This window comes from Hoplias malabaricus, chromosome 15 (genome assembly GCF_029633855.1).
Source record: "Hoplias malabaricus isolate fHopMal1 chromosome 15, fHopMal1.hap1, whole genome shotgun sequence".
In the NCBI taxonomy this organism is placed as follows: domain Eukaryota; kingdom Metazoa; phylum Chordata; class Actinopteri; order Characiformes; family Erythrinidae; genus Hoplias; species Hoplias malabaricus.
Window position 1 is genome coordinate 21,832,390 of NC_089814.1, and position 22,511 is coordinate 21,854,900.

The window sequence follows — 22,511 nt, forward strand, 5'->3', positions numbered from 1 at the left end:
ATGTCTTTTAGGAACAAAACCTTCCATCACCAAACCTCATACATCTCTCATATTACTGTACTTTTATGGGAGAAGAAAAAATATATGGAACTTGTTTTATTTAATTACAGATCATAATACATTCACTTCATAAATAAACAAAAGAAACAATAGGGTTATGATGCAATTTTTTATTGTCTGCTGTAATGGAGGGACTGTAAAAAGAAAACATGCTGTAATTCTTATGTGGCTCACTCAATACAGATGTGATTAGACTCAGAGACTGCATTGTTGCACTCTAATAATGATCTCACACCTAATGAGTGGGCGTACAGAGCCAACAAAATCTTTGACTCCATTTTTTGACAAGATTTTTGATATATATAAAGTAATATTGACAATCCTTTCGCATGATTGCCGTTTCTCTCTTTGTCTTTCTCTCTAGTTATTCTACTCTCCTGTCTGCAGCTCTCTAATCTACCTGTCAGCTGCCATGTCTCTGGAACAGACAGGTTCAGACAGAGGATCAGTCCTCAGAGAGACGAGGCTAGAGGATCCTTGTTGTCTGGAAACTGCAGCAGACAAAGGTGACCGTGAATCTACGTCACCACATCCCTGCCTGGCTCGCACACAGATTAGGGAACTAACTGCTTGAGGCATCCCCATTAAATCCCACCCTGGTGAAAGAACTCTGCATTACCAAGAATTACCACCAACTGCATCGAGGGAACAAAGGAAATAGTGAAACTGATTCCATTTCTTTCATAAACCAGGTTTAACCAGCAGAAGAAGCACTGAAACAGGAGATGTAAGATACAAAGTTCACACGTTCGTACATGCTGTTCAGGCTTCTCAGACTCAGATATTAAATTATAATTTGTCAGATAAAAGCCTGTTACGGTAATTACATTATTGCCTTACCATAATATACATGGACATTACAGCAATATTTTTTGCCAACCTCAGTACCGTCCATTGGGTTTACTGGTGTGTTTGTTTACATAAGTATGAACGTCACCAGTATGTTAGCCACTCGTTCTGTGGTTTTCTCTGGTCTCTCTGTTCTGGAGCTGTTATGTGGATTTGTTTGGGTTCAAGTAAGAGAAGAAGAATAAAATACAATCTAAAACAAAAAACAAATACACCAAATCAAACATTAAACAGCAGAAGTGAAGAACTAGGTTTTGAAAATGACATACGTTCATATACTCATGTGAAGAGATGAGTTTTAAGAAGTGATTTAAAAGTGCACTTTCAAATATGTTTGGGGCAAGTGTTCAACAGGGTGAGGGAGTAGCTATGGAAAAGGCTCTTTCCCCCCAGGTCCGGTGCTTGGTCCTAGGAGGTTTGGATAGGAGCTTGCCATCTGAGGAGCAAAGGTTTATTTGTGTTGTTGTTTGTGTTGGATTTAGTGTGTGGCTGTTTCCACTGGCAAAGCTTTATTCACCCTCCAGAGTTTTAGGTGAGGGGTTAATAAGGGGCTCCACCAGTTCCACTATACACCAAGCCCAAACTGCTACTCGCTCCCTTACTTCCTTTTCCCTTGGCCCTTTAAAGGGTTCGATAAAGGTTACCTAAAATAAATTGGCTCAGCTTTGTTACCCCGCCTCTGGTGACATCACAATACTGACCACAAAAAAGAAAGCCTATTGTGACAGGCCAGAAATTAACATCACATATTAAATTCTAATCCTCTGTCAATTATTCAAATATAACAACAGTCAAAGAGTGTCATTTCATGCACACCATTAAGTACCACAATCAGTGTCTCTGTTACATCAGATTTCCGTTTTCTGGTTTCCACAAATTTAACACAGACCTGGACTTTACATTTATTTCAGTGCTACAACTGTGAAAATATGGCAACAAGCAATTAGTGCAAATAGGAATTATTCATTCATTATCTCTAACCACTTATCCAATTCAGGGTCATGGTGGGTCCAGAGCCTACCTGGAATCATTGGGCACAAGGCGGGAATACACCCTGGAGGGGGCGCCAGTGCTTAACAGGGCAACAGACACTCACACACAAGGAAACTTGAGTAGCCAATCCACCTACCAACGTGTTATCAGACTGTGGGAGGAAACTGGAGCACCCGGAGGAAACCCACGCAGACACAGAGAGAACACACCAAACTCCTCACAGACAGTCACCCAGAGTGAGACTTGAACCCCCAACCTCCAGGTCCCTGGAGCTGTGTGACTGCAACACTATCTGCTGCGCCACCCTGACGCTAAGTAGGGATCATATCACTTCAAAACATCAACTTCATAATATTTTTACTCATAGTTAAAGGAGTGTTAATTTTATGTCATGTGCTGACTGTGATGAGTTTGTGATGTTTGTGTGTGTGTGTGTGTGTGTGTGTGTGGCGGGGTGTTCATTGCCACAGATTGGTTAAATGCGGAAGACACATTTCATTGTACTGCATATTATGTTGTGTGTGTGAATGTGTGATAAAAACTCATTGTCATAACTTCTATAAACAGAAGTGGGTGCTTAGCATAATTTTCACGCTAACATGTATATTAACTGCAATTTAATGGGTATTAAAATAAAAAGTGTGAATGCCTGCTAACTGAATCAATGAAGAATAATCTCAAACATTCAGCATTATGCACTTATTGAGCATCTTGGTTTGGCACATTGCCTCATCAGCATCAAAACAACATCTTTGATATTCATAATTGCAAGAATGTTTTCACAAATCCACCTACTCCTTTAGCTCTACTGCATTACTGACCTGAAAACCCTTAGCAGGAGACATGACACTGAAGTTCAAGAGATAATTCTAGTTGCCTGCTTTCACATCAGCTAACATATTCTTCGGTGCAGAGTACTGACTTTCCTACATACCTTCAGTATTTACAGGTCCTATACACCTGTATACTCCCAGTACAGAATCTTCTGTTCACCTTTAGTACTGACCTGAATATTTAATATTTATACATTTGAACTTTCCAATTACATTTCTATATTTAGTACAAGCTTTTCATTCATTCATTCATTCATCTGTTACCGCTTATCCAATTCAGGGTCGCGGTGGGACCTGGAATCCTACCTGGAATCATTGGGCGCAAGGCGGGGAATACACCCTCGAGGGGGCGCCAGTCCTTCACAGGGCAACACAGACACACACACACACACGGACACTTTGGGTCACCAATCCACCTACCAACGTGTGTTTTTGGACTGTGGGAAGAAACCAGAGCACTCGGAGGAAACCCACGCGGACACGGGGAAAACACACCAACTCCTCACAGACAGTCACCCGGAGCAGGAATAGACAGTCCCTGGAGCTGTGTGACTGCGACACTAACCTGCTGCGCCACCATGCTGCCCTAGTACAAGCTTTCCATTTGTGTAATCGCACAGATCTTGGGATAATCACAAGAGAGTTCATGTCCTTCAAAAGAGACTTCTTGCTGAAAGAGAACAGAGAACTGTCAAGAAGAGGAAAAGAGAGAGAGAGAGAGAGAGATGGTTGTTGCCTCCAACTTTTCAGCTGTTACAAACACTGCAACCATGAATGGTCTTTTGATGGTCGAACAAGCTTTTAACACTTCTGCAGAGCAAGAAAACACTTGTTAGTGTGTAGCAGCTCACAGTATGACTTCACACAACTGTGTTTGATTGCATTTGTGCATGTGTGTCTGTGTATGTGTGTGTAACCTATGTCAGTCTTCAAAAGTAATGCACTGAACATACTGGACCCAAATCGGCACCATTTCCACATGAATACAATACGCCTATTTGAATCGAGCAATTTGAGTGCATTACTTTTTTGTGCATCTTCCTCTTCTTTTGCATGACGTAAGACATGGTTCAATCAGTTCATCTCCAATCCATGTCGTGTTTTTGTAAGAGAAAGCCAGAACAGTCTTTGTCTGCCTACCTCCAAACCAGAACAAAAGCTTCAGACAGCACAGCTGTCCTGTCATCAGTAACCCCATCAACAAGAGCATCATATAAACAACATAACAGCACCTTTGTGTCTGTAATCATTTCTGATCACACATGTACCGTGTGGGTTTAAAAGAAAGTAGCATTTTGGTTTAATTAAGGCTATTCAAACACACCTGACATGTCACTGCTATTTGATTTTCTAAATGAGAGATGACAGATAAGATTTTAATAAGCATGATCAGATAGGTACATACCTTTTGTCACTGCGGTGGTACCCTCAAGGGTACATTTTTGTACCTTTATTTAGGGAACATAATTGTACCTTATTCTATTATAATTGTAGATTTTAAAATTGTGTTGATTTAGTATGCCAAATTTCATCTCCAGGACTTATATTATGGTCTTTCATTTCACACAGTTCTATAAAAAAATATTACAAATATTCACCTCTCCTTCTGGGGAAGAGAATGTAACGTACCTTTAAGGAACACAACTGGACGCTAAAACCACTGTTGTACCGTTAAAGGTACATTTACACTGTTTGTGCCTTTAGTGACCTGCAATGTACCTCTGCCGTACCTTTTTTTATTTTCTGAAAGTGTAGGCTGCATCATTGTATATTCTGGAAAGGCACTTTAGTTTTCTTCCTTTTGTTGAACCATTTCAAATGTTTGGATCATTTTAATTATATATTTTCTTTAATTGCATTATTTTTCATTATTTTTAAAGCCTTTCGTGATTTTTATTCTTGCTCTCGCATTTTGAATTGCCTTTGTGTATGAAAGGTGCTCTATAAATAAACTTGCCTTGCCTTTTCTGCCTCCACACTAGTCTCTGCATCTGGCTACAAAACACTCTCGCGGATCTGGCTCAGGCGGAGCAAACAAGTGTCAAACGAAACATAATGAATGACCATATCTGAAGTGTTTGTGTCTCACTGTATGAGGACAGGGAGTTCAGGTCTCAGATCTATCAGATATAAACAAAGTACTAAAGAGAACATGTTCTCTCTTAAAGAAATATATAATTTAAAGAGCAACAGCAATAAAATTACTAAAAATTTACAATAGACACAATCTTCTAGCTGGACACTTGTTCTTTTGAGGCGGCACGTTGGCACAGCAGTCACACAGCTCCAGGGTCCTGGTGTTGTGAGTTCAAATCTTGCTCTGGGTGACTGTGTGTTCTCCCCGTGTCTGCATGGGTTTCCTCCCATGGTCCAAAAACACACGTTGGTAGATGAATTGGCCACTCAAAAAAATTGACTGTAGGTGTGAGTGTGTGAGTGAATGTATGAGTGTGTATCGCCCTGTGAAGGACTGGCGTTCCTGCCTTGCGTCCAATGATTCTGAGTAGGCTCCGGATCACCACAACCCTGAACTGGATACGCGATTACAGACAATGAACAAATTACCCTTTTCCATAAGTTAACATAGTTCTCTAGGGTCTTAATGAAATGTCTGGGACAATGCCTCTGCATTTAACATAATGCAGCACTCAGAATGGCTCATTTGATCCCATTATCTCTCACATACAGTAACACTACGTAATATTTTTACAATAAAATTTCAGGTTCAAATTCATTGTGATGTTTCACTGACATGTAACAGAGAGAACAGTTTACCTGTCATTGCAACTCTGGGTCAGGGGCGGAGCCAGGGGGTGGCCAATGGTGGCTGAGGCCACCGTAAATTTATCTTCAGCCGCCTCAGTCTGGCCACACCACTGCTCTGGGAGCAGCACTGCAGAAATGGCACTATGTAAATTTTGGATAAAATTATAAAATTAAATTTTACCCAGTGTTCCTAGGTTTTTGTAAAAACAAAAAGGAATGACAAATTTAATGTGCAAAGGCACAAAAAGGTGATTTTTTTTCTGTAACATGTCCACTTTAAGCCCTTTTCTCACTTCCCTAACTGGATTGTCTCTCCTCTATCAAACATTTAGAGGAAAAATACAGCTAAGAATAAAATTTCCACCTAAGCTGAAAAAAAAAAACGTTATATATATATATATATAATTAGTTCGGTTTATTAATGTAATTGTTAATTAAAGCAATTTTCTGTCGGATTTATAGAAGTCTACGTGATCAAGATTTTTAAGCACTTACATCTCTTAGCGCTGGGAAGCATTCGCGCCAACCAACTCTTCTAGCCCACATTGCTTTTATAAACGTCCCTAATTCCCACTCATAATATAATATGACATGCCAGATTCATTAATGTTGACAGTTTTATGTTGACTATTATATTTTTAACTTGTGGAATTATTCTAAGGTAGATACATGCCACTTTACGTCAGTTAGAGCCTCTACCATTCTGGAAAGGCTTGACTAGATACTGGAACATTGCTGAACAGATGTGATTGCATCCCACTGAGCACAAAACATTTTAAAAATGCGAAAAAGGTAACTCTGAGGCTGCCGTTAAACGTATAAACTTCAGTTTTTAATAACCTTTTCATGACGATTTCAATGATGCTGCTGTTGTATACGAGCAACACATTTAAAACATGGAAATCACCCTTTGATGTTCACAGAAATGTTATGTTTAATGAACAATGGAAAGATAACGTATATGGAAACTGGACCAACAACAATATCTTTTAGGGACTAATTTGAGTAAGCCCAAGCTGGCCCTGCAATTAATGTTTTTGGATGTTCCTGGTTCGTCTGTTCTCACTGGGATTCTGACCAAAGACCATGTATGAGGTTGGGTACTGATCGTGGATGATTTGTTCTGTCAGCAGATGCCACTTCAGCTCTTTCCAAAGATAATGAATGAAGCTACACCACTCCACAGAAGTGGTCAATGCTTTTTACAAACTATCAATCCACTGGTGACTCTGTGGCAGCAAAAATGTGTCACAATTGCACTAACACCTTTTAATGCCCACCCCTAATCTCAGTAAGCACCCTTAGTAAGTCTTTAAGTATCTACTGTAACAGACATTTATAAAGACTATTGTACTATAAAAGTCTGTTACACTATTCACCTCAACAGGAACAGTATAGTCTATAGGAGTATAGAAGGTATTAGAAGAAAGTCAGCGCCGTTAAAACTTGTCATAGTTTACAAAAGACAAAAGGTATAACTGTTTAAATTTGTGAAGAAGCAGAAAGGCAGCCATACACTTGTGTGAAAGCATAAACCCAGTTTTTCAGCGTGTAGTCGGAAATGAAATTTAGCCTCTCCTCTATTAAGGGCGTGGGAACCTGGAAAAGCACGTTTGTGTCTCGGTGAAAAAAAAAAACTTGAACGCCTAGAGTTTTAGACGTTTCCTTCGGTTTAACACGGAATTCCACTGAATCTTCAGACATTTCCCTGTGACGTAATAGTAGCGTTTAAGGGTAGTTTGGTGCGGAAAGCTGTATTCCAGCGAAATGCACTAATTCTTATCTGCAGCTAAAGCTCTGTGTAACCAGTCCAAACCCGCATATTACTAGGTTTAGCGTACATAACTAACTAACAAAACATTTAGAAGAACCGAGGACGGAGGGACTTGTGACATCCAGAAACCTTCATTATGGCGCCATACTTAAATAAACCCAGTGTGTGTATATGTGGTTTTCAAACAGACTAAATGTAATCAAATTTTCCATTAATCACGTTGCTACATTCTGCCACCTTAAAAGGGGGCGTCCATATTCAAAAGAGACGTCTTTTATACGACAAAGAACGTCGTCATAAAATCAAAAACTTTAATACTGTCCGAGGTCTACGTCTAATGAACGTCGTCAGTCTTCCATTTCATTTTTTTTCAGCGTCTGTCTCCGGTGGAGACGATCTTATCCAGATTTAAAGAACAGCTTATGAACACACTTTTACTGTTTATAAGAAGATGACAGTTGTAAACGAACGTCCCAGACCCCAGACAGTGTAGAATGTGTTATCTGTAATCATGTCAGGTCATAACTTTCTGTGAGGGACCTTTAAAGGTAAGCATTCAGACAACTGACTCCTACCACTAACACTCAACAACCCCGAGACTCGATAAGCCCCCAGAATGACTGTGTTTAACCCATTTATTCAACAGAAATTCTCTGAAGAAAAGAAGGCAGACGAACGCGGGTTTGAGTTCAGTTCGTAGCTCGAGCTGAACGGGATTCGTGCCGCGGGCAGGTCTCACTCAGACGAAACGTCTGTGCGTCACCCTCGCCACTGTCTTAATTCCCGCCAAAGCTGCAGCAGCTGGGTTTCCAGGGGGAGGGCGCACTACACTCTACACTTCACTAGGCTTCAGTTCCCAGCGTCGGAACAGCCCACCACCTTTATCGACACACACCAGCCAGGTAAAAACCAGAAGACCCACTTACCTCTCTCGCGCGGATCTCTCTCCATTCTGTCTGCCCCGTGTCTTTATGTCTGTTGACGGCGTGCGGGACTAAGAAGCCGCTCAGTGTGTGTGTTGGTTCCGAGGCAGTCACTATGCCACGCTGACTGACTGAAGTGTCTCCTGCACTCTTCTCTCGACCATTGAAGCTCCGCAACCCCCTCCCCTCCAGCTCAGGTAAGGCAGAGAAAGTTAACCAATCACGACAAAGCTCCTGTATTCAGCCTCCTCTCATTGGACGTTCCTCCTCAGGCTAATTTAACGCCAACCAATCACCCTCCGTCTTTACGATGTTGACACCAAGGATGGGAATCCCATTCTCAATCTCTGCATACAAATTACGAAACTGAGCTCTTTTTATAACATTTCTTGAAGAAATTTGTCTTTTAAAAACTTAGTTAATGTTGCAGAGCTTTGTTAGAATGACAAAGAATAAAACTGGTGGAGAACATTCCACTGCTGTTTACACAGTACACTATAAGCAACTCCACTTGGGGGTATTGGGTTCTGTAGAACTACAGGCGGTCATTGATCTCTAAAGGCTATATTCAAAGTTTTAATGAAAAAAATACACTTAATAAAATCAAAGGATGTTTCCTCACCATTTGATAGCTCTCTGGTCTGTTTACATTCTGGAAAAGTCTTCTGGTTCAGTTAATGGGGAAAAAATACAACGGGCCTCAGTCTGAACTGGCTCAGACTTTCTTTCTGCATCACTGGCTGAGCCATGGAAAAAGGCTTCTGGAGGCATTTGGACAGTGAAAAGACCTCAGAACATTGTAAAGCATGAAAAGGAATGAGGAGGTTGTTGTATTTCTGCTCCATATTGACATATGTTTGCTGTTACAGATTACTTAAAATGGAACCAATTCCAAACAGCTAACTCCAAGAAAGTAAACACTGACCCAAAGTGTTACAAAACTAAACAGCTCAAGTTACAGGTGAGTTTCTGTGGTAATTCAAACAGTGAAATAAAACTTAGAGAGTTCATCTTTAGTCACATACAGGCTACAGTCTGTTTCTTAAAGATACTGCGCTTCTGAATGATGACAGACATAGGAGGAGTTTGTTTACGTTAGTAAAAGTTATTTTACATCTAAAAGCTTTTGTCTTTCCAATTTTTACACTAAATGTCCAAGAAATACGTACAGATTTATAGCAAGCATCCAGCTTGATTGACTTTTGCCACTCTTTCAATGATGAAGGCTGTAGTACTGTTTTTACGATGCTGGAAGTTTAGATGGTGGAAGATGGTCTGTCTACCACACAGAAATCTTCACCAAGATTCCATCCTTTTCTAAACTTGTCAAACCAGCCTCAAATTTGTCAGGGCTGTTAAATAAATTCTATAAAGGATATATACTTTTTGGACCTGAATTTGCCAAGAGGTGCATAGTTTCAAGAGTCACATTTCTTCTATAATTGTAACTTCAAAAAGGAATTTGTATGTATAGGAAAGTTTCAAATGATGTAAATATAGGATAATTTCCTCAAATAAAAAAGTATAGCTTGCTATGTACTTCTAACTGAAAGTGAATGCAAATATTCTACCCACCAAAGTTTGCTCAATAATTCCAAATCAATTCAGGCATTCACAGGCACTTCCTTGCCTTCATTCGGGCCTTATGACAGCTAATTATGGCCAGGGTGCTGATTTATGTCTTTAAAATTATCTCACAGGAACCTGCTCCACCTCACATGCCAGCCCCCAGTAAACTAATCAGACTAATTGGCTTTTAGCAGAGCAGTCAGAAGAAAACATTTGCTCTGAGTGGATCTAGTTTGGGGGAATGCAGAGGCCCGAGTGGTTTCAATTAACGGAAGATTTCCAGTGGGCTGTGTAATTATTTATTTATTCCTTGCAGTGAACGTGTGGTCTGACTGGTGAAAGCAGTAGCAACAGCGGAGGGGAAAAAATAGAGTGAAAAGAGCATGGCGCCATAGCAACCGCAACATAGCTTTCAAAATTCTTTTTAAGTGTGAAAGACTGACATAAAGAGGTCATTTTTGCACCCAGGAGTAATCTATGGCAACCTCCATTAGTATTACAACCTACCACTAAGCACTGAAGTGGGTTGGGGAGGGGGATGTACATGGCGAAGTGTATAGTGGTGAGATGACGACCCCAGGCATTTTCCAACATTTTAGAGCAACAGTAACACATATATCATCCAGCCGTATATGGCGAGGTAGGGCGGATGATAATCTCATAATCCTTTATAAAACCAATGGTAGTGCTAGACTCTCTCAAAGGTAAGTCGAAATGAATGCTGTCTCAGGGAGAACCTGTGAACACAGAGTGATCTGGGTGTTATCAGGAAAAGAAACCATTTACTCAACCATTTACTCAAACCCCAATTGTCCAACCAGTGAAAACCATTTTAAGGGCATCACCTGAACTTGATTTCATTACAATTTAAAGAAGTTTGGTGGGTGCAGGAATCATATTGATGTAGAATCCAAGCTTGTAGTCATCCGCTCGCTTAGACTTTCAAAAATGCTATGAGGATGTGATTGTATTCAGCCCCAATTGCATTGAATGTTATTCTTATGCTTTTATCATAGGAAACAATATCGATGTGGGGCTTTTTTTTGTGCTCTGACATATTGTTGGTGTCATTGGTAGCATTCAGACGGTAAAAACATGGCTGGAACATTTCTCCTACACAACCCAGGTTAATTCAGCTAAGTATCGGATGAGAGATGAACTGATTATGAAATGACAGGGTACATCACGAAAAAATAATGAACACTGCCACAGATAACCTGCTTTCATTAAGGTCAAAGGGTCAGTAGTCATAACAGTGTCACTGTGACAGATAACATATATATATCAACTGATGGACTGCACAGTTATATGTCAGAGATAACTCACGGATACACACACACACACACACACACACACCAGTTCAACCAATGTTTATTGGTTAATGGTTGTTTGAAAATGAAAGGTATAAATTAATAAGCTGTATTCAGTTGTTCCCAGCAATGATTATTTGTTTGCTTAGTATACAAACTTTATATAATCTTGTTTTGTTTTTACACTCACGGTCTATCCTTTCATCTTCACTGACCGTTTAGGAGCACTTTGTAGCTTTACAAATTCAGGCTGGAGTCCACCTGCATACTGTCTTTACTCCATTTCACACAGTTCTTCAATGGTCAGGAACCCCACAGGACCACCACAACGCAGGTATGGTTTGGTATGGATCATTCTCAGCTCTGCAACGACACTGTCGTGATGGTCATGTGTGTGTTGCGCTGCTACGAGTGGATCAGACACAGCAGTGCTGCTAGTGTTTTTACTGTGTCACTTCTGGACTGAGAACAGTCCAACAACCAAAAATGTCCAGCCAACTGCATCCTGCGAAGGACAAGAGAACGACCAACACAAACTGTACAGCAACAGATGAGCTACTGTCTCAGACTTTATATCTACAAGGTGGACCAACAAGGCAGGAGTGTCTAACAGAGTGGACAGGGAGTGGACTCCTGCAGCACATACGTGCTCTGTGGTGATCCTGTGGGGGTTCCTGGCAAGAAAGCACGCAGAGGAACATAGGAACATGTAGACTACAGTGCATAATTGTAGAACTAATAAGTGATTCTGTAAGGTCAGTGGAGCCAATAAAATGGACAGTGAGTGCATATACAAAGATTGGTGTTCCTAATCCGGTAATCATTCCGAGTTTGTGTGTATGTGAGAGAGAGTTAACTTATTTCCATTTTATTCAGTTTCATTTCATGCTTTATTACTATAGATCCATCCATCCATCCATTATCTGTAACTGCTTATTAAATTCAGGGTCAGGGTGGGTCCAGAGCCTACCTGGAATCATTGGGCACAAGGCATGAATACACCCTGGAGGGGGCGCCAGTCCTTCACAGGGCAACACACAAACTCACACATTCACACCTACGGTCACTTTTAAGTCGCCAATCAACCTACCAACGTGTGTTTTTGGACTGTGGGATGAAACCAGAGCACCTGGAGAAAACCCACGCGGACACAAGGAGAACACATGAACTCCTCACAGACAATCACCGATCGAACCCACAACCTCCAGGTCCCTGGAGCTCTGTGACTGCGACACTACATGCTGCACCACCGTGCCACCCTATTAGTCCCATAGAGTTATTCAGACAATGTCTCAGCAATGTCTTACTGATAATGTAACACATAATCTTGATTAAATAATTGAATCAAAATGAATGCAAAGATTTTGACTCAGTTTCTGTTGTTTTTATTCAGAGGTTTTAAGATTTCTATTGAGGCACCAGACCTCCAGTTTCCAGCAACATTCGAAAAGGAAGGTCACTTTGTTCTACAGTCGCAGCTGAGATTAAGCAGCTATATTTTAAAAAAATTACCCCCTCACATCCTGTCTTTTCCTTGTCTTGCCTTGCCTTTTTCTCTTAAGTCTTTGGGTACATTCTCACATTTGCACTTCTTCTGCCACCTCTCTTAATGAGGCTATAGTGTCTGATATTCTATCGTTCCCCAGAGTGGATCTGTTCTCCGGGTTGTTACTTCTAGCAAAGTGATTCTCCACGCACTTTCACCTCCCACGTGTCCCAGGAGAGAAGAGACAGGAAAGTTGCGAAAGGCAATTGACTTTCCAAATCATCCCAGATGACCAGCCTTATGAATAAAACATATTTTTTCTCTCATTTCAGCATATGTACCAGCATACGTCTAGTAAAACAAGACATATTTGAAGCCTGGAGGTGCTTGGGGATGGTGTAAATGCTGTAGCTTGTTTTGCCCAAACACATATCAGTCTCAGTTGATGAGTGCAACATTCTCAAAGATCTTTATATTTCTTGAGGCTCATAATGTTGAATATTCTGTTTTTCTGTCCTCTGTTCACTTGCTTAAAATTCAAATTCCACACCATAATCTGTATAAACGTCATGTAAAGAATTGCAAATGAATGTTAAGGTCGTTAACAGCAGTGGTCTTTTGCATTCATCGCACTATGGCCCTAAGTTAATTGCCTCTAAAGGTTACTTTTATGGAATATCAATAAAGCTTGACACAACAAAACTGACCCTCGGCCTTCACAATGGTGTTAAGAGACATTAAAATGTGCTCAACCTTTGATGTTGGCATTGTAGGACATGGTAGTGTCACTGTCACTTAGCTCTGTTACAGACAATGAATGAAATATAGAAAGGAATTGCTCAGATCTTATGTTATCTTATGTCAGATCTTATCTTAGACAATTTAAAAAAGCATTCATTCATTTTGACTAAAGTTTATGAAAGTGATTATTATTTTAACATGTCTTTTATTAAATGCAGCTCACATGAGACGAAGAGAAGAAACAAACTCCTCTGTAGTCCCATAGAGTGGGCTTCCCACATGGGGGTGACCATGTTAAAAACAGGTTTAGTACAGAATCATTATTACATCCAGGCCACTAGGTGTCAGTATAAAAATTGGCAGTTATTCAGTATGGGTTTTTGTGCATTCTTTTGACGTTGAAATCTCCTTCCTTTGCCAAACTTACATTCCAGTATTCAAGAACACAGACACAAAGAACAGTAAAATTACTTGGATGTTGTTATTGATTTGCTCTGGATAATGAGGATGCATCAGTTTGTGACTTGCCAAACCAGTAGCCAAACACTCAGTGTAAAATTCTATTTTTTTGTTCTTATGTAAAACAAATCATCAGTTTGTTGAGTATGAAAAGCAACAGACACACACACACAGAAAAAAAATATATAGAAATATATATACAGAAAGATATCCTTCAAATCTCTGGGGTTGCTCATAGACGACAAGGTCACATGGAAAGACCCAACTGATTTTCCTCTCAGATATTTCTCCAGATATTTCAGAAGAGATCTCAGTAGCTCTTCTGAAAGCTCAGACCTCATCTCACCATTCTCGCCAAACACTAAAAGCTTTCTCTGTTTAGAAGCTGTGAATAATAAATATCATTTGTATCCAGGTTAGAAGCATATTTTTGTCCTAGGCTATTCATCTTTTCAGTGATAACAGTTTCAGTACAGTGGTGGCAAAATGTACATTGTATAATTGAACATTATTGTATGGTGTTATGGTACAATTGTCATGGTTTGCAGTGCACACCATGCTCAGAGAACAATTAGCATTTCTTTCAGAGGCTCTCTTTGTTGTTATTAATTGTCTAAAGCTAGCTGCATATATATATATACATATATATATATTTGCTATTCAACAGGAGTAAGAGAAGAATGGCTCTTGATGAAAGCCGGCTTTTTATGTGATCAGCATCTGAAGCCATAACTGAAAGACCTAGGATGAAAAAGCAATATATGTGTGGCATGATAAAATCAGGTCATTGAAAGGGAGTGCAACAAAACAACAGGTGGCAAGTGTAAGGGCCAGCAATAACGACTGGCAGACTGTGAGACAGCAAATTTTCATTTTCTATCTCCAGGAATGCTTTAGAGAGCTGTACTCGATCTGAGGAGATGAATGAGCCTAAAAATGTAGAGGAGTAGAGGCAGTTACGCCTAACAGACCCTACGAGAGAACCAGCGCAATTCTGACGTCAAAGCTCTCTCTCTCTCTCTCTCTCTCTCTCTCTCTCTCTCTCTCTCTCTCTCTCTCTCTCTCTCTCTCTCACACACACAGTTCACACTTTTCCCTTCTCTTTCCCCCTTTCCACATGACATTCCCATCACTCCTTTTCTATCTCTCTCTTCCTTTTACTCTCCCTTTCAGTCCAGCTATTTCCTTTCTCCTTTTCTTCTTCTCACTTTTATATTCTCTCTCTCTCTCTCTTTCTCTCTCTCTCTCTCTCTCTTTCTCTCTCTCCCTATCATTCTGTGTCTGTTGCTATTTTAAGCTCTCATCAGCACTGGCTAGAAGGTTGTGTCATTTGTTCAGGATTATTTTATATGTAATTTCTCACAGTCCCAAAAAAAACGACATGAATGTGGATTATAATTCAATGCACATTGTCTGCCTTTGTACCTTCCCTTAAAGGAACACTAGGTAGTGTGTTTACCTAATAATTACAGCTTTATAATAATTGTGCCGTTCCACTGACTTGTAATAGAGAGATTAGAGCCTCTGTCATTGCTACTCCAGGGTCAGCACTTCAGAAACGGCACTATGTAACTTCTGGAGGAGGGTAGGACAGCATCTTCACCGCCCTGTTCCCTCCCATTTCCCCTGATTTCAGGACAGTGCGCTAAAATGAATTACACTCTGCAACTGTAGGGGGCACCCAGGAGCAAAAATGCTAAACCTTACCTAGTGTACCTTTAAATACATTAAAGGAGCTCAGTGAAGCACCATGTCTCAGCTAGCTGACTGTTTTCTCTGATTAACTGAATGGGCTGCTGGAAGGAGAAACACATAGAAACATTGTATTATTTATAAATATTACATCCCACTTATGATTTGTGTTTTAATGAAAAATAAAATCACAATTACTTTTGTCTGCTTCTAAAAACCTGGCAGAGGCAGACAAACATCTTTATGCTTTGATGGAAAAATGATTGGGAATTGGTCTTAATACGAAAAAGGACATGAACAACGAGGTAAAATTATATATTTTTTTATACAAAACAAGACTATGTTAATAATAAGCAGAGAAAGACTTAATTGACTTCCTTCTGAACAGCTATCCATTACTGGGTCATTTTTGTAGTTGATGTAAAATCATTATTGTTTGCAGGGCCTGTGTATGTTGTAGAGTAAATGTCACATTTCAGATATTTTCATGAGCAACCCTTGTCTCTGAACAGACTGCCATAATAGCTGTGGTGTTTAAAGGCACCTTCTAGAGATATCTTTTGGGAAAATCTAATCACCGCTTCTTCACAGGCTTATTATTACTCCAAACCTGTATTGATGATAGATGTGATTGTTTCATGAGCTGTGATAGCCATAATATATTCCAAAAATAATGATCTCCCTTTATTTATCCGAGTAACCATATTATACTGATATTGCCTACACTGGCCTGTGGTGAAGTCTAGTGCCCCCTGCATTGACTCAGGGTCTTAACCACACAAATTAGTGCAATCAGTCCTCTGTGTCTGCTCCAACCCTTGCATTACAAAACTAATTACATTCCCCATGGAACACCAAGCAGTTTTCATTAAGTGGAAATCAATTTTGAATTTCAAGTTTGAATGTTATTAATTCACAGTGATCCAAATGAAAATGCTTCAGAAGGGGGTAGGTACACTTTGTTTCTGGGGTGAATTTAATGGGCAGCTAGCAAAGCATAAGCACACAACGACTAAATCTGGCCTGCGTATGCATCGATCTGTGCAGTTTGGTGACTAGTTTTTCAGGTTCGTCAAGGTCATTTACTCTGCCTTTTGTGTGTGTGTGTGTGTGTGTGGGCATGTTTATGTGCATATTTCTTACTCAGTGAGTGTTGTTATGTAGAACTGCTGGAATTTTCACCTGACAGGGCCAAAGCAGGTATCACAGGTATCTAGGCCTTAGATGTCTCTTAATGAGCCTGTAATGAGCACTCCTCCTTAATCAACAGCTGGGATTTTCCATCTCATCGGCTCAGAGTTTTTAATTATAATCTCCCGACTCTGAATCCCTGCCTGGAAAAGCAATCATAAGTTTACTCAATATTAGATTCACCCAGTACTGACACAGAAGACAGATAGCTCACAAAACATAAGCCATGACAGACTCAAGAACTGAGTTCAGTGTGGTTCGGGCCTCTTCTGAATACCCCCTTCTTTTAAAACACTAAGAGTGAGCATTTCAAGCAACAGCAGCCAATGCCTAGATGAAGTGCTACATCAGTGGGTTAGTTTAGGCTTTTCTTAAAGCAGAATTATACTGTTTTTTCCAAATGTGTGCATAATTAAAACTTTCATTCTAAACTGATTATTTAGAGATGAGGGACGCTTTACACTGCCATTATCAAAGAAGGTGTCAAGGACTTGTGGAGGGGACTGACGGAGGCGGATGCACACGCTAAAACATAGTGAACTTTAATTTACAAAAGAATATAACAAAACAGAAAGATTACGATAACAAGACAACAGAGGGCTAACTGAGACATGGACAAAGGAGCTAAACGAACTAAACTAGGAAGGCATCAACAGAAACTACAAAGAGAAATGCAGCCATTGTATGTACTATTTAGAATCTACATGTATATTAATATATGTATATTAACCCTATGTATATAGCTATCAAAGATAAACATACACAATAAAGAATTATTTAAGCTTTTTAGTTTATATTTGTTGATCTAATGCATTATTATTTGATGTGAAACCTACAAAAACATTGAAAAACTATAAATCAATAATTAGAATATGTTTTTGCTGATTTTTCCGCCCAGAGACAGCGTGAGATGGCGTCATGTGAGTCAAAACGCGGGGTTAGGGTTGATATGGTTAATAGCAATTAATGTATAGTCATAGCAGAATGGGCGGCATGGTGGTGCAGCAGGTAGTGTCGCAGTCACACAGCTCCAGGGACCTGGAGGTTGTGGCTTCAAGTCCCACTCCGGGTGACTGTCTGTAAGGAGTTGGTGTGTTCTCCCTGTGTCCGTGTGGGTTTCCTCCGGGTGCTCCGGTTTCCTCCCACAGTCCAAAAACACACGTTGGTAGGTGGATTGGTGACTCAAAAGTGTCCGTAGGTGTGAGTGTGTGTCTGTGTTGCCCTGTGAAGGACTGGTGCCCCCTCCAAGGTGTATTCCCACCTTGCACCCAATGATTCCAGGTAGGCGCTGGACCCACCGCGACCTTGAACTGGATAAGCGCTTACAGATAATGAATGAATGAACATAGCAGAATGTAATAAAACATGTTTAAAAATTGAAATTAGTTTCTTTACAGCATCCTGTTACCTCCATGAATGTATGTTACAAAAATACTTTTAATTTTGAGTATTATTTTCATGTGAGTTTGCATTAAGAATGGGTTTTCAACATATCAAAAACACATATAAGCCAGAGGAACCACAGAGATATTATTTTTCTTCCAAACTACAGACGTTAATTTAAATATATAATGGATAGACCCTCATTTATAAATCATTGAGATATTAAACAAATGAGACCCTCATTTGTTAAAACCAGAGCACCGCAACCGAATAAGAAATTCCATCCATTATCTGTAACCGCTTATCCAATTTAGGGTCGCGGGGGTCCAGAGCCTACCTGGAATCATTGGGCGCAAGGCGGGAATACACCCTGGAGGGGGCGCCAGTCCTTCACAGGGCAACACAGACACACACACATTCACACCTACGGACACTTTCGAGTCGCCAATCCACCTGCAACGTGTGTTTTTTTTGGACTGTGGGAGGAAACCGGAGCACCCGGAGGAAACCCACGCAGACACGGGGAGAACACACCAACTCCTCACAGACAGTCACCCGGAGCGGGAAACGAATCCACAACCTCCAGGTCCCTGGAGCTGTGTGACTGCGACACTACCTGCTGCGCCACCGTGCCGCCAAATAAGAAATTACAAAACATTAAATACTTGCAAAAACGTTGTTGTTACAAATGATTTTTTACTCAGACTTCATTGGTTACTAACAGTTATAATACAAATAAACATCAGGATTACAACAGATTATATGCATATTGAGTAAGTAGGCCGGAGCAAATGTATTTATTATGACCTGCAGTCTTTTCACCTAGAGCTAAAGCAGGTATAAAAAGTCTGCACCGTTGTCAAAATGACAAGTTTTTGTGAGGTAAAAAGAAAAAAAAAAAAAGGACCAAGATAAATTTCAGATTCATTCCCACCTTTAATGTGACGTATACATTTGACATAAAGTGATGTACAGCGTTCCCTCGTTTCGTTTATAAACGAAAACCCGCGAAATAGCGAAAATCTGCGTTTTGTTTTTCCCATTAATATTTTATAAAAATCCGCGATGCACTGAAGCCGCGAAAGGTGAAGCGCGAAGTGACGAGGGACGACTGGATACATTTCAACTGTTAAATCAAACAGAAATCAGTCTAAACTGGGTCTGGAGTCTGTAAAGAGGTATAGAACTAAGTTAAATGAGCTGCAGGAATTTCTGCCAAGTACTGTTTGTGTACTACCTGTGATAACAATCTCCTGTATTCTTTGAATATCTGGGCTATGGGGTAGAGTGGTGAAACAGAAGCCTTTTCCCACAAAGAGAACACACCCAAGCCTGACTACATTTGGCAAAAACCTAAAGTCTTCCAAAAGCATGTGCAAGAATGTGTAATGGTAAATGCGTGCATAGTGTGTATGATGATGTCAGCATTACGATTTGGATCTGTTTTTCTGGGGCTTGGGTCAAGGTGGAAGACATTATGAACAGTTCAACGTATCAGTCCATTTTGGCCTAAAACTGTGAAGAGGAATAGGATGTTCACAGTGACCCAAAGCATACCTCCACATCAACAAAATAACAGCTAAGTTCTGGAATGGCTCAGCCAGAGATCTGAATCCAATTGAAAATCTGTACACAGGAGATGCCCTCACAATCTGACAGATTTGGAGTGCTTTTGCAAGGAAGAGTGGGCAAAGATTTCTACGTAAATCGGTGCCATGCTGACAGACTCCAACCCAAAAAAACTGAATGCTGTCATAAAATCAAAAGGTGTTTCAACAAAGTATTTGTTGAAGGGCATTCATATTTATGCAGTGTTATTGTACGTGTTTTTATTTCACTCCCTAGAAGATGCTGATTTTTTCAACAGTATTGTAAAAATGTGTTAGATTAAATTTGGAATAAGTTCTGAAATTGCTCAAGTTTTCATTTTTTACAACACAATAGCCTGGCTGTGTAGAGTATTTTATATCCACTAAAGTTAGCATATTTTGAGGATATTCAGTTTTGATTTCTTATATCATGGCAGCGATTAGAAATAGGTATAATGGCTATGGCTATGGATGTATGATTTCACCATTAGCATTTACAATGGAGGTAATATTTAGGGCCTCTAAGTGGGTCGTAGGAGGTGAGACATTGCATAATGGTTTTCAGCTCCCCCCAATTAGGGCATACATGGACAACATGACAGCCCTTACTGTGCCTTGCACACGGCAGTTGCTGGAGATGTTAAATGGTAATCTAAGGTTGGCTGGGTTGAAAGTTAAACAGAGAAAGTTTAGAGGTCTGTCGGTTGTCAAAGAAAATGTTTGCAAGAAAATTTTGTGATGGAAGTACATATCCCTAGGGTACTAGAGAGAGCAGTGAAGATTTAGGTGGATGATATAATGCAGCGCTAAATGATAACGAGCAAGGGGTGGGACTAAAGGCTGTATTGGTGAAGTAATACCACTGATAGAACATGTTTGCCAGGGAAGTTGAAGTTTTGGTGCTTGCAGTTTGGCTTACTGCCTCGTATTAGATAGCTGTTGACAGTTTATGACGTTTCTATCACAGAAGTAGAGAGAATGGATAAGGTTATGAACAAGGCTATAAGGAAGTGACTAGGGGTGCAGTGTGGTTTATGTGGTGTGGCAGGGTATGGGAGAGGGGTACTGGAGCTACCACACACATGTTTAGTTGAGGAGTTTAGTTTCTTAGGATATAACGATGCAGTGGTAAAAGCAATGGCTCTAAGGATGCAATGTTGAAGAGCAGGCATTGGGTCAGGTAATTCATAGAAAGCCTTGGTAAGGCCACATTACCAGAGAGAAAGTGAATGATGACTAGTTTTATTCGTGAGCAGAAAGAGGAGGCAATTCAGTTTGATGATGCAGTAGATTAAGCATTCGAAAGGAAGAAGCTGAAGTACGTGGACTCGGTGGCTAAGGTGAGGGAACGCAGGTGGCAGGCACATGTTAGACCAGTGGAGATAGGTGTTAGGGAATTTGTAGCCAAGTCTGCCACATCTCTGCTTGTGCAGTTCAGCTACAGTTCAGCTACTGTGAAGAGCTAGTGATGCAGTGGGTGATTTTGGTGATCAGATCATAAATGGCAACAGCAACCTTAGTGGGTCGGATTAGGATACTAGTACTCCTAAACATTACTAGATGTTGCTGATTGCTGATTGAATCATAAATGCCCACAGTGACCTTAGTGGTTAGGTGTAGCAACAATGAGCGATAACAGAATGTTTTGTGGCTGCACGTAGAAAGAGTGTGGAGTGGGTCCTATGTGAAACTTGCATTATTCTCTGAATTATTCCGACATAATTCTCAGAAATATTCTGACATTTTTCTCAGAATTCTGACTTAATTTTCAGAATCTTATTTATTAATTTCAAAGCCGTGACCATAAAACTCTGTCGTACGAATTAAATATCCGCTCAGCTAAAAAAATAAATACATTAATTAATTAATAGGCTACCATAAAGGCTAAAATGCATACTAAATAGTGTGCTAAAAAGGTAGTAATCCACTGATACACATTTGTGGTGCTTGTAATTTATGAACATTTCTGTTTCTTTGGAATTAAACATTTTATGCCAAATGGCTCCCTACTCCCCTAGACTATGACTCCTCCACCAAATAATGCCTTTCAAATAAATATTTCTGATTCAGACACATGTGCACAGTTCCCTATTGCACGGCAAACTGACCAGAATTCTAACTTAAACAGCGCACTATACTGGATGTATATTTGGATTTCAGCCTTCGTTTTAATTCAAATTTTACATCCTAAAACTCATTTCTGTTTTTCCCCGCCGCTTGTGTAGCAGCGCCCCCTAGTGGACTGGATTAAACGAATACATTTTTGGACGTTTTGGACCGCAAACTGCAAGGCTATGATACCTCAGGATTAACCCTGGCTTGGATGAATCAAATACATTCACAAAAACATTTAAAGATTAAAACTGCTTCCTAAACTCAAATCCATTCTAGTTAGACTTCTAAGTTTGAACATCTATATCTTCCCTCATAAGCACATTAGAGAGGTCAGGTAATGATGTTAGACCACACTTTCTGAACCACAATTTCCACTCTGGTTCTTCAGAGTGGTGTTGAATGATTCTCTGTCACTCCAAAGCTGTTCCAATGCCCAACTGCTCAGTGCTGGTGGGCATTATACCCGGTTAACCATCATTTAGCGTTTAGCATGGTGGCCGTAGGCTTATGTGCCAATATACAAGCTGTGTGTGCACATCTGAGCATCTGTGTCTTTAGTGGGTGCACATTAGAGCTAAATTCAGCCATTATATGGAGAATCTACAACTCTTGTGTGTGTAGTTTACATTCAAACCTAGGCAGTTCGATGTTAAACAGCTGGAAAGTGAACTGGAAAGAATGCCGCTATACCCTCTTTCTCACCCTTTTTGATTTGATTACACTGTAATGAACCCCAGCGTATCTGACAGCATGAAGAGTTTCAAGCTCTTCATTTCCT

The 22,511-nt window shown here is 40.2% G+C and overlaps 1 protein-coding gene across 1 annotated transcript in view; it reads right to left on the minus strand.

Moving 5' to 3' along the window:
- plrdgb (PITP-less RdgB-like protein) overlaps window positions 1–8,371 on the minus strand; it is a 101,875-nt gene extending 93,504 nt beyond the window's left edge. Inside the window, exon 1 of the mRNA XM_066645969.1 lies at window positions 8,202–8,371. Within this exon, the coding sequence (XP_066502066.1) occupies window positions 8,202–8,226 (25 nt within the window). The 5' untranslated portion in view covers window positions 8,227–8,371. The remainder of the gene's footprint in view (window positions 1–8,201) is intronic.
- Window positions 8,372–22,511: the final 14,140 nt, after the last annotated feature.